We start from the raw sequence: 14060 nt of genomic DNA, 5'->3' as shown, positions 1-14060 counted from the left end.
TTGCGCGGCCATTCTCCCTCGGGGCGGCGACCTCCGAGGAGGGACACCGGGGACCAAGGACCCTGGCCTCGGGCGCTGCGCCCAGCTCAGGGCTGAAGGCAGGCTGCTGTTACGTCTTTACAGTCCGCTAATTAGATTTCTTCGGCTGTGTGCCATTTTTTTCTGGGGACGGCTCTTTATTTTGCCACTCACTCATTTGTATGTGCAACTTCTACAACTTAAAACAGAAACTTCTAGACCAAGGAAAAAACGTTTTATTTACAAGAAAAAAGTCTGTACACTGTGTATACATACAAATATACAAAACCAAAATAGAAAATATCAAAGTGTTAAAATGTGTACAAACACTTTTAAAATGTGACTCCTGGAAAACCTCAAGACTTAATTAGTTTGAAGAGTACACATTTCATTTTAAAAACTATCATACAAAAAAATTCTCAAAGCTGCTAAAAAAGGTCACTGGTTTCCACTGGAAAAATTTCATAAGTAACTCATCTAGAGTAAAACAGAACATGTAGTATTACAAATGTTAGGTTTTAACACTACCAATGCAGTTAATTTGTGTGAAATCTACCTAGTAAAAAGACTATTTTTCATAGAACCAATACATGTTTCTCCCCCTAATCTTGTAGAGCCATGAGCTACAGACAAGCTTCTCATCAAAGTTCAGTTCAAACAGGCTCTGAGCAGGAGACAACCTTTAGGTAGCGGTCCTACCCTCACAGTGTCTTTCAAATGCTTCTGCCATACTTTTTAATGGAGCCAGGATGTGCAGAATATGAGTGTGGGAAGACTGAATGTTTTTTTTAACAGGACATACAACATTTGCTTCCTTCTTTAAAAAAAAAATGGTGTTTGCATAATTAAAATAAAATTTACTGTAAAGATTTCAGAAATAAAGTTTGATGAAAAAAGACAATATAAAACCAACCATGTGTGTAGATATGTATATATACAATTACATAACTATATCTACATGCATACTTTTTATAACAAGAGTAAGAACTGTATCAATGTCTTTAATTCTTTAAATTCTATTATTCCAAGCTTGTAGAGGAATATGCTAGATTCTTTTTTCTTACTAAAAGGCTTCATTCATTTAATAAAAGAGGAATCAGAACTTACAATTTATTTCCTTGAATTAACAGAGAAATATCTTTCATTTACCAATTGTGTAAATAATGCCTGAGTGACAGAAACATGCAGAATAATTTCACAATGGAAATATCCAGAGTATAAAAAACAAGTTTGAACTCAGGCACATTTTACCTAAGCAATTAATTTCTAAACATAGCTGCCTTCATCAGTTGTGTAACCACTGGGTAGGAGTCCTAATCTATCAGAAAGGGAGAAGTTGCAACAGACAATATGACAGAATTCATTCAGAGACTGTCTGGCCCATATATGATCGTGCACTTCTCCATGGTCCCCTACCTCCTTTTTGTCTCTTCCCACAGCAAGCAGAAACGGAACTAGGTCACTCTGGCCGCCACCCTCAAACACATACTGTACTGGTCTCTAAGAAACCTGGACAGAGAACTCGCATCATGTCATTTGTGTACACAGAATTCTTATATCACATACTATTACTCACGTGAGACTGATCTCACTTAATGCAGCCAAACAGGACCTTAGGAATTCAGTGGTTGTAAGTGTTCCTGCCCGAAGAGTCGGCCAACAGCACAAGGTATTAATCTGCTCCACCAGAATGAACTGGCTCGTAAACGTACAACAGAGTTCCCCGTGGTAGCTTTAAACAGTTGCTTTTATTTCCTAATTTTGAAAATGCTAATGATTATTTCAGCATTGCTTTGTCCAGATGCTATGGCTACAATGACAGATGATCACTGGAGAGTCCAGGATTGATTAAGTGTCCGGCTGAGAGATCGAGGGCACGAGACACGTGGAAAGTACCATTGCTGAAACCGGGTTCCTTGAGCTCTGCGTCCAGGCAGACAAGGAAAGATGTGCAAAAGCCCCTCACTTGGCCCTTTGTAATGCACACCCCTGATGTTGCTTGATGCTTACATGCAACTTTTAACTGTCCACCTCGTGGCCCTGTGCACAAAGATCTGGATATGAGCACCCCTGTAAGGGCATCGTGGGGAGGCTAAGACACACAAGGCCAGTACTGGTGTTCCATGTGGACAGTGAGGATGCTACACCTGTCACACCGCACCCTTGTACCCAGTGGAGGGACTGGGGAAATGAGTTAGGGAGACTCTAGATGAAGGTGAGTTGTCATTCTTGATCAACATTTGTTTTTGTGTGATAACAACCAAAACAAAAAACGGTCAAGTGAAGTTATCCTAAAACACAAAGCAATGTGACTTTGTTAGTCCTGAGAGTGAAAAAAGGGACACCTAATGGCTTCTGATTGCACAAGGATTTTATCAGTGTCCCTTCACAAAAGCAGATGGAGGGTTTTGGAAGGACAGGACCTGGGAGAAGTGTAGCGGGACACCATCTACTGTTAATTTCTCCATGGAGGGCTGTGTGTAAATGCAGCATGTAAGGACTTGGTCAAAGCCTGGCAACATACTACCACTTAGGGCCAATTTGGCAATACTAGAAGCAGGCATCATGTTAACGCTAACTGCCTAATGTTTTTGAGAGGCTAAACAATTTAAACTTTTAAATAGAAGAATGCCCAGCCCACGCTATATTAATATGTGTACCACATTTTCTGAATACTTAACAGACCCTGATTCCCAAGAGTCTTTAAGGCCATAATAAATTCAAAAATTTTAATTAAATCTCCTTTATGTTCTTCAGTTTTTCTGAAGACAGAAAGTGCTTTTAAAACGTACATGTGTTACAATAAAATGCTATTTAAAAATCTTTGAAGTGTTTTCTCAGGCTTTTGAACTTGAATATTTACACTGACCCCAATAAATTTTCCTCTAACCAAGTTCTCATGTCACCAAAGGAGGTTGTTCTGGATAATAAGGATGTCAGGAAGGAAATCCACTAGGGACACTGTCAAAGGAATGTCAATGTCTTGGGCACCTGCAGGCAGAGCCTGGAAGGCCCAGGGAGAAACAGGGCTGCGGGAGGACCGCTCACCACGACAGAGCCACCTCTCCAGCGACTTCGCCAGACTCCCAACTCCCTACACACGCCTTCGGGAAGACGAAGCTCTTCCAGGAAATCAGAAAGAAAAGCGGCTTGACCATGTCTGCTCAGAAATGAGCTAATGTGTGAGACAGAATTATCCATCCTTTCTCACAGATCTAGAAACAAAGCTCTCCATTGGGCTTCTAGTGGATACTGCTGGGATTAAAACTTTTCAATTACTCCTGCTTCACTATCACAGTAAGTCAGAGGAGAGGAGAGGTCTGCTACCCACTCTGATTTCTGTGGAGGGGACCGACCAAACGAAGCTGTCTGTTTCTGTAAACCCTTCTTCTCAAGAAAGTGGCCTCGAGAGTGCTCAGGAAAACACCAATCCTGGGACAACAAAACTTTTCCACTAAACTCTCCTGACATTCCCATACTTGCACGGGAGAACATGTTTAATTAAGCTGCTACTGTCACTGCAGGAAGACGTAACCGCAGCACTGAGACGCGTTCTGGTGACATACTGAAACAGCACGTTTAATTATGGTATTCTAGAAAGTTTCTGTTTCACTACTTTCACAGCAAAAAAAATGTTTTTCAATGTATCAGTGACAAAAAGTTGAGGTTTAAAAAAAACAAAACTGAATATAGCTAACACACTGGGATGACAATTTCCCTCTATCTTCCTTTCCTCTGAAGCATACATGTATTTTACTTGTTGTTAAAGAGCAATGCTGTCACACAATTTTATTTACTTACATGGCTTTGTTTTGTTGCTTTTATGTTGTTATGTTTATATAAACATATCTATGAAAACAAGGATGGGATCCCTAAATGTCTGTCTGTAGGAAGAATTAGTGAAAATTTAGTACATTGCTGCTGGGCTCTCAAAGCTGACGTTAATCTATAAGAAATGTGTATAAAGGAGATGGGTGTGCATCCCCAGAAGCACAGGGGGACTGCTCCGCCATCCTTCCTTCCAGAGTGGGAGGAGCCCCCACAGGGCGTCCTAATGTCAGTGGGTGTAACTACGAAAGGAGCTGAGGAGCCTGGCAGGTGAGAGGTGCAAGGTGAGAAAGCTGGAGCCGGGGACATCCTGTCCACGGCCACCCTGGGCCCCGCGCAGCTGCCTTTCCTGGCCAGTGACATTCCTCTCCGTCTAGGTGACACTCCTAGTGGAGTAGGGGACACTGCAGGTAACAAAGAGTCTCCTCGATGATGCTATTCTGGGGCTGGCTTTGCCCTGGACTTTAGGACGGATGCTCTATGGTCCTGACACATGAAGAGCACAGCATTCCATGGGCACTGGGCAGCAGAGAGGGGATGCAGCGGTTTGGAAATGTGCACCTCGTAGCATGTGCTGAGGATTTCTGCCATTAAAATATACACATCTGAGTGATAATTCAGATGTTCGCACGAACGCTAGATCTTTAATGATGAACACATGTACAAGCACACTAGCACACTAGAGACTACAGACGCTGTAGCCCAAGGCGGGTGTTTCCCGGTACAGCCCATTTCATAGGACCAGGTGTATCACTGAAATCTGTAGCTGAAACCAACCCTGGTCAGTGGTGCCCAGGGCCTAAGAAAAGCTTAACATTTTTGGAGGTATACTACCCATTTGCTTTTTTTCTAGACATCTTTTTTTTTTTGCATCTTTCTTGAGCTTTTTTTTCCTTTTAATTCCATTTCTATATCCAAAGCAGTAATAAATACTCAATGGCTTAGAAAGAGAATTCTCGTGACCACCACTACATTACAGTTTAAAGACGCAAGACTACACTGCCTAAAACCTATCTTCAAGTATTCTTTTATGACTTAGAGTACAACAGTAGTACCTTATTGCACATTGATTCCCAAGAGTCCCTTTTCAAGAGTGTGGAGCGGCGGAGCTGGGCGCCGGGCAGCGCACGGCCTGGAGCCCCGGCAGGACCACCTTGCCCTTGCGGCGCAGGTCCCCCTGGGCACCTGTGTTCAGGCGCTGCACCAGGAGCTTCTCGTAGAGCAGCGGGTGGTAGGCGCCGAGCGTGCAGGCCGCGTCGTAGTACAGCTCGTGGTAGTGGCAGAGCTCCGTCTGCCGGACAGAAGGGATATATTCATAGACATGCACCTCGCTGCACATGGACATCATGAGGAGGATTCCTGCAGCAGAGAGAAAATCAGAAGCGATGAACACCTCCCAGCGGAAGGGATCATGTTTTGGAGGAGTGGTGGCGGGGGAATGACTGTCCAAGAGATACCTGCTCTGCACTCCCTCATTGCCTTTAATGTGGCAGTGCTGTCATTTCCATTAAGTGGCCTGTGTATGGTTCACAGGCTCTGGGGGCATAATAAGATGTAATACTATTAATATTCACTTGTTCCGTTGATTACTGTGGGTCCGGGACCAAGAGAGGAAAAGACAAAATTACTGAACTTAAGGAGAAAACAATCAGTGACAGATTCGTATCCCCAAGTTAGAATATCACATATTACATCCTACACACAGGTCCCATTTGATTTGCGATAGCAGAAGTGTTATGTTCCAAAGAAACACATGCTATAAAAAACTGATTATAAAATAGCTGCTTGATTATAAAACAGTTGTTCGAATGGAAAGAGATGGAGTTGGGGACACAGAGTTTAAGATTCATATTAACAAAATTATTCTCATCACTGCAACTATCAATATTAAACTTGCTTTAATTTCTTTTTTTTTTAATGTTTCAAACAGACAGCTATAAAACCTCATCATCATTGAGCAAATCTAGTTCTTGATCTAGGCTAAAGGGCTTTCTTGTCCTAGAACCACCAACACTTGTGTTAACATTCTTTAAACTTCAAAAAATTATATGCTTATTCTTTTTACAAAAGGGATATTCTTTGTTATGAAAAAACACAATGTCACATAGTTAATTCCTGTTATAGGCAATATCTATCTGTGGAGGACGATCATATTTCTAATTAATCAACCCTGTTTGCATCATGAAAATCCCCACACCTAGAGAAAGTCCTGCATAAGGGACACTGGGAGAGAAGAGAGAAGGGATCCAGAGAGGCTGCCCAGGGAAGGCGAGGCCTCACGGCAGAGGGGCTGCCTGGTTGACCAGGGTGGAAGGGAGACAGGCAGGGGTGCTAGTCCAGAAACCACAGTGGCATCCTGTCTAGAAGACTTTAAAGATGTGACTTGAGAGCCAGGATGCATCGTTGTGGTTGAGAGTAAAACAGCTTCCTAACAAAAAGAAGGAGATTATTCAGCTTAAATTCTATGAAGTAAAGTTGTTCTCAAGAGTACTGTCAAAACTTCCAGTTACTGGTCAGTTCCTCTGCTTTTCCTCCCAGTTCTACCAATTTCATCCTCCTCTTCCATGGATGAAGCTACCGCACAGCTGGGGTCCCTTCTTTGGGCTGGCTGAAAGTGACAGTGATTCAGGTGGAGCCAAGAGACAACAACCCAGGCCCAGGGCCTTCTTCCTGAAGTCCCCAAGGGGGCTGGCCCCAGCACCTAAGCATGAGCACAGGCAACAGAGAAGGCTCCCTCCTCTGATAAGCAATTACTGCTGCATAAACACTTCTCCTCTTCCTCATAAAATCATCTATAAGGAACTGACACGATGATTACGAAAGCTACGTGCCCAGGGAGGAGTAAATTCTCCTTGTATTCCCAGTCACTTTAAACCTCAAACAAACAGGAGCCCCTCTGATGTGTGTGTTCTCTCTTTCGAGTGTCACAGGGCCTGTGGCCGTGGAGCTGAGGATGGCTTCAGTGTTTGCCAACCAGGGGCTGTGGAACAAGCTCTTGCATGTGGCCCCAGCAGTGGCTGCTCTCCCTGCCCTGGGCACGGCACCTGGCTGTGCCAGCTGTGCACGAGAAACCACAGCAAAGGACCCTAGACATCCTCCACATCCTGGACGTCACCCATTCGCATATTTATTGCAACAGTTTTCCTGCAGATGGCAGTGAAGAGGCTTCGAGAGTAACTTTTGCACAAAGGCATCTTACAAACCAGCAGTGGAAGTGTACTCGGAAACCTCAGGTCTCTGCTACCTGGGCTGTACTGTGACACAATAACACAACTTCACCCGTGGGGACTGTGGTCAACTGTGTATGAGTTGTCACCTTTACAACTCTGGTTCTGAAAGCGGATGGCTTTCAAAAGTGAATGTTATACTTAAGAAATATGTTAGTCATGTTGCTGGCCCTCCTAAAAGCAATTCTCAAATTTCAGCATGAAAACCAAAGGCCTGGGCAGTTTGTTACAAGGCTGATTCCTGAGACCTGTCCCCATTACCAGAGATCTGGATTCCACTGGTTTACATTGGGGTCCTGGAAATGGAATTTATCAACAATCCTAAACTTCTGTGGTGAAGGCCATTTAAAAAAATTCTGATCCATCACAGACCAATACTTGTGTGAAATACAGTAACGATGAATTACTAGAAAAATGATCACATATTTGGATGCCATGCTACGTCAAATTGCTATAAAAGTTTCTAAATACTTTCAATTCTACAGTGATCTTGTTTTAGACCAATAACGAATGTTCCTGGACCTCTGCTGGCCTGCTGCCCATGCTGGTCCAACACACATATCCTTTGAACAACTCTGCTGGAGGGGATCCCCAGGCTGTCTCCTGAGCTGGACAGCTAATCTGGAGGTGAAGCCCCCACACCCAAGTAGGGAGAACCTTGGGCAGTCTCCCTAGATGTCCTCGCTATTGTCTTGGGCTCCAAGAGCTACTAGATCCTTGAATCTGATTATTTTTTTCTAGAAAGTTCCCAAGAGATAATTTTTACTCTTGCTGCTAGTTAATTATTACATTTTAAATCACGTATTTGCTAAATATAGAGTACTGATTTTTGTCATAAGACTAGACAAAAAGTTATAGTTTCACTACAATAGTACATTTTAGCATTTTCATATATAAATACTTTATATCTTAAAATAACTTCTGGAGCTTCAGCAATACACAAACCTGTCAGTTAAGACAGTCCAAACTGAAGGCCAACAGAGGTTAAGAAAGTGTGGTTCTTATTTTGAGTTATCTCTATTAATTCCTCCCAACTTTTGCCTATCCAATACACATTCAGCAACAATGGATTCCCACCTCGTTTCGTACTCTCATATGAACTGGTGGCTTCCTGTAACTATGAGCCTTGGCTTAGAGCATCCAAAAATTTAAGGAATAGTAGAATCTGCTCTAAGTGTTTAAATGGCAGGCAGTTGCAGTACTGATACTGGAATTGGTATGGCAGCACCTTCAAAGGGAGGGGAAAAATTAATTTACAACTCACTGGGTACATGTGAAAGGTGGGAAAGGTCTATAGTACCAAAAGTGGAGAATATTTATTACTATTTTAAACTTTTTTCAGACAGCATGGTCAATTCATTTGGCATATGCATCTCTGCTTTTTAGTTTATTAAGGCCTATAGTTTATTAGAATTTATAATTTATGTGTAATAATACATAAATTTGAGTTTAGATTCAGATTCCGTCATATGATAAATACTGAAAATCTTTATTGTTAAATGTGGTTAAATCTACACAACAGTTTTCCTAGAGTTAACAGTACTTAGCAACACACAAAATCCCGAAGAGGAAATTTCTTCACGTTTTCCAAAAGGAACTGGGTAGACATCACTGCTGGAGTGACATCACACCTCAGGCACAGATGAGAGTGGGTGTGTTTAGTAACAAAGGGTATGGGGGCAGATACTGCAGGGAGGCAGGGTTGGGACATCCAGAGCCTTCAAGGACTACTGGAGGCCTCTTTTTGATTAAATTCAACAGTTATTAAACTGGGTGCAGCGCTAACTACTGAGGAGTTAGAGAAAGTTTATTGAAGGAAAAAAAAAAGCAAATTAAAGAACTAACCTTTAAAAACTGGTGGCAAGCCCATAACCTACAATTCTTAGGTCAACTCGAAGAAAGTGTCTTAAATATTGTACGAGAAAAATATTTACGCGCCACCACCAGCTTCTCTTCTGAAACGCTGTGATGCTGAGCCCTGTTATCCACAAATGAGGTAAGACCAACACCACCAGGCTCTCCAACGTCCTCTGAATCACCAGCAGCAAGGTACCACGTGCAGATTCCCTAACCCATCCTCAGGTTTGACGAATCACTATGAGGACGAACAGGACCCAGCGCACCTGGCTATGATGTATTACGGCTACAGGATACAAGTCAAAAACCAACAAAAGGGAAAGGGCCTCCTCGGGACGAAGTTCCAGAGAACCCTCCCAGAGGAGTCACACAGGATTTGCTTACTCCCCCTAGCAACACATGTGAAATGTTGCCAATCAGGGAAGCTTTTTAGAGACAGTGCTCAAGGTTTTTATTGAAAGCTGGTCATGTAGGCAGAATCTGCCTGGCACACACCAAAATTCCAGACTTCCAGAAGGAAATCGGTGCTCAGCACCAACCACACTGCTTGCACAGAGCAGGTGAGACACAGCGAACCACTCTGATCAGTTAGTGAGGTGGGAACCCTCTGCGATCCAAGTTCCCAGATGTCAGCCAAGGGCCAACCTTGCCAGCAGTCAGGCCTGCCATGTTGAATCTCTTCTGCACAGACACCATATATGTATAATTCCACAGTATCATGTTACTTCGTAATCATTTCCCCATGCCAGACCCACATGAGGAATTCACATCTGGTTATGCTAAAAATGTTATTATTTTTTTCATTTCCTTTCTTAGGACTGCTCAGGATTACCTTAAAAAGCTAGAATACAAAGCTATTCAGTAAAGAATCTTTTAAAAGTCACTTAAGGAACTTTTATGTTAAATAAGTTTGTTTATAGACAACCAAAAAGTAACTGCTTTCATCACTAACAAAATTTTACCATTCTCACCGTGGAGCTGGACTTTGGATAGACAAATCAATGTGTAGACACTTTTTAATGCATTTCTCTAAGCCAATTGAATGGGCATGTGGTCAGTTTTTTAAAAATCTTTAAACATAATTCAATTAATGTCAAGTTTCTTTGGCCAGTTTTATAAATGAGTCCATACTAGGGATTCATTTGAAGAAAAAAAGTGCAAATGTTTTCCAGGCAATTATGACTCAAGAGGAATTCATCTGACAAGCTATATGTTTTTAAATATTGTATAACGCAATATAATTATCAAACCAATTAAAAAGCATTTCAATTGGTCTTAATAAAATGTCACATTACATGACTCAGCATAATAAGGAGTCTGAACACTTACTTGCTCCAAAATTTGGATAAAAAGCAAACTTCAACCTGTGTTCAGATTATCACAAATTCTAAATGAATGAGCTTTCCCCTATAAACTCTACTTTGCATATATAGATGTATTTGATGTGTTTCCAGAGTCTAGTAGAGTTTAATCATTTAAACTTTACCTTAATTGTGATTACATTAAAATTATCTTGCTTTTCACCTGGAAAAATCCTTAAAGTAACATCCAAAATTATTATGAAAAATAGAATTTTCTCCCTGATGAACACATCCTTTCAACATGTGGCAAATAAGCTATGGATATAAACAGAACAGAATGCAACTAACAGGAAAAATACTGGCTTCCATCAATTCCCGTGAACGCCTGGACACAGTTCATGTGTGAGGTGAATGAAGAATTTCTGAGAACTGTCAGCTGAAAGGCACATTTGTGAATGAATGGTGAGGGGAAGGCTAAGCATGGAAAAGACCAGCCTAATGGAAATCTAGCAGCTGTTTCGTGGTTTCTCTACAAATTTATCATACAATGGAAATTATGAGAACTGTACCTTAAGATTATTTAAAGAGCAAAAGTGACTTTTTAAGTGAGATTTCCAGAACATATGTGTAATATTTTATAAATATTAAAAGATGCTTTGGAAATCTAAATTTGATGTAATAAATAACAATAAAAATTTAAGCAGCATCCACCATATTACACAAGAGCATATAATGCAAGAATAAAATTTGAAGGCCAATTTTTAGCTCATTTATACTGCATTATTTGATGGGAACACACAGTCAGGATTCATTATTTATAGCGAAATACAAAAGGTTGCACCTAATCAATATAATTGTGATACACTTTACACAATCGTAAATGTTGATGTTAAGTGGCTTATTATTTCCTATTGTGTTATTATTTTGTCTTAATCACAGATCATATATTGGAAAATAAGACCCCCCGAATGCAATATAAAATAGAAAACAAAGGAAGTTATGACTTGTTTTCAAGCATATTACTCTTGTGCATACATTAAATAGCCTGAAATTATAGTGTTTGCATCCGAATTCCAGAAATATTACTTACTCTATAATCAGTAGTGGCTGCCTTATTTTTATTTAAAAAAAAAAACCTTTAAGTTAAGTTATTCTAACTTTTTTAAGTTGGGGGAGGTGTTGCTGGATTCTACAACAAAAATATTGTTAACTGTAGATTATAAGCAAGTCCCATCTCTGGGCTGCTGGTCAGAACCCGTGTTACCAAGCCCGTCTGCCCGCCGGTGCTCAGCCTGAGCCATGGGTGGTGTCTCACGTCTCCTGCTGCACGTCGGTGGAGACCAATCCCGACATGCTTTATGATCCCAGGTCAGCTCGCTGACCTTCTATAAGAATATCTGTCTTTATGAGAGCAAAATGGAAACTGGGATTCCAAGTAAATTATTCCTTATCCTCAGTAAGGCTATGGTACAGTCAAAATGACTGCACAGCACCAAATTACAAGCTAAACCTCTAGTACCCAACTAGGAATGAAAGAAACACTCCAAACGTGAACAAGCAGCTCCCCAGTGGGCTGAGGGTACGGAACCTAATGAGACAAAAAGGTTGTTCCAAACAAACAAGTCTTTATGGATCATCTAAATTACCTTGATCCATGTGACTTCCTTTTAATTTTAAAAATACATGTGCGGTCCAAGAGGAGTAAGAATCTCTTTATTGCTTCTCTGGAGAAGAGGATGGTACATGTAATACATTTCCAATGTATCTACTAGTGTGCCTCTTTCTGTGAACTGTAAGGACAAATATGGACTCTGGTTAGAGATTCAAAGAAAACGCTGTATATCAACACTTACCAACAATCATCAAAACATCACACCCTTTGCTCAGCACTAATACTCTCGGGAACTTATTCTAAGCAAACAGTTGAAAGGAAAGAAAAGTCTACACAGTCACGTATAGAATAAACTACAGTATGAGGACATGTAGTGAATTATCAATAACATTGATAGTATCAAATAATTTGAAACAAACTGAATATTCAACAACTAAAGACAGGCATAAATTACGATATACCTATTTGATGTAATGATATGGTGTCTGTGATATCAAAGAATACAAAACCCTATTTTCACCTTGATTATGTATCTTAATGAAAGAATGGTCTTTTTATATTTGGGAACATCGTCTTAATTGACCTAGCATAAAGTTTTAGATGAGGTACATCACAAGAATAGTAAATAGTAAATATTAGCTTTTACGTTGGGCACATGAGAATTCAAAGACAAGGATACCATCAATATCTTCGCTTTCTAGTTGAAAGAATTGATGTTTGGAGACATGAAGTAACTTGCTCAAGGTCACATATTCAGTTGACTGGTGGAGCCAAGATTTGATTCTGGTCTCCACAGAGACCAAGATCTTAACGAAAGTGAACACACAAAGTGATACAGGAGGAGATGGGCATCCTGCTACATGTGAGACCAGCAAATTCAAAGGTGAGAGTCTATAAGGTGACACAAAGCACAAATTCCGACTCATTTTTTCATCCACTCAGTCATAAGCAAACATTTATTATGCACCTGATGTGTGGTGCCATGCACTGAAGGAGGTTCGCTCATTATAACAACATTAAGAATAAGTAAGCCTAGATGTGGTCAAGATTTGGAAGAGCAGAGAGTGAAACAAAATTAGGATGGCAGTACTAGGGGATGGGGGGTTATTTAGTGTTTTAAAAAATGTTTAAATATTTAGTTATAATGCTATTTTCCCTTTTTATAAGGCCAACAAAGGAGATTCTTCAAAAAAAAAATGTTGTAAAGAAAGACACTCTTTTTCCTTAAGGTTTGGTGAAAGCTTTGGGCCAATATCTATGTCAGGATAAATAATACCTCTAAATCTCCTGAGACTTACATATGTTAATAAAATGAGATTTCTTTAAAAGTTAGTCAAGTTTTCACTGATTTCCACATAATGACCTTGTTACCGAAAGTCAAAATATATTTGCACAGTTATAATGTTTTGAAAAACAGTTATTAGTAATCAATGAGCAACTTCAGATTAGGTTTCAGGTTTAACTGCAGTAAATATTCTTCTGTTTAATAATGATTTTTCAAGTATTTTGTTTGGTAAAGTTGTCTGGTAAGAACAGGGATTTAACGTTAAAAAGGTAGAAAATGGTTTAAAGATATTCATTTAGGAATCTGAGAGGACTAACTTCAGTATACATCATAGATATTAAAAGTTTAATAAGCATCTTATTCATATTAAAGTAAGCTTGAAATGAAAGTATAGTTTAATTTATTTAATATTAAAATGTATTTATATCGTCAATATTATAATTGTGCACCTATGTTGTCCAATTCAGTTTTACTATAAAGAAAGCATAATAAATTATTAGCTTTGATAAATTCTTTATGTATGTGAATTTCAAACTTCTGAAATGTTTTTCCAATAATAAGATGAGTTTCAGTGAAGAAGCTCTTAATATTTGCTTTTTTCAATGCTAGGTCAACGTGTTCCTCAAATCCTACAACTTACTGCTCTTTCTCTGTAACCAGAAAAAGCAGTGCTATTATCTGCAGATAAAACAAAAATTTATTTAGTTGCAAACTAAGTGTTTGTGTCAAAATCTGATTTTACTAGGACATCTTGACCAAAAGAAAACTTCTCTATAGGAACTGATAGATCCCACAGAGCCCAGGAAAAGGCACAGCCCAGTCCTCTCAGGCATCGTGATCGACGACAACGCTGACACAGAAGCATCTCTGGGCCCGCTCTAACTAAAGAACGCTCAGAATGGTGCACTCAACAAAAACTGCTTCTAGACTTT

At 40.1% G+C, this 14060-nt stretch overlaps 1 protein-coding gene across 2 annotated transcripts in view; it reads right to left on the bottom strand.

Moving 5' to 3' along the window:
* Positions 1 to 278: 278 nt before the first annotated feature.
* ST6GAL2 (ST6 beta-galactoside alpha-2,6-sialyltransferase 2) overlaps positions 279 to 14060 on the bottom strand; it is a 71732-nt gene continuing 57950 nt past the window's right edge. For both annotated transcript variants that reach the window (XM_046660184.1, XM_046660183.1), the window contains one exon: positions 279 to 5205. In XM_046660184.1, coding sequence (XP_046516140.1) covers positions 4934 to 5205 — 272 coding nt within the window. In that variant the 3' untranslated portion in view covers positions 279 to 4933. The remainder of the gene's footprint in view (positions 5206 to 14060) is intronic.

This window comes from Equus quagga, chromosome 5 (assembly GCF_021613505.1).
Source record: "Equus quagga isolate Etosha38 chromosome 5, UCLA_HA_Equagga_1.0, whole genome shotgun sequence".
In the NCBI taxonomy this organism is placed as follows: Eukaryota; Metazoa; Chordata; class Mammalia; order Perissodactyla; family Equidae; genus Equus; species Equus quagga.
The sequence above is the reverse complement of the archived record's forward strand: the minus strand, read 5'-3'. Positions and strand labels throughout refer to the sequence as shown.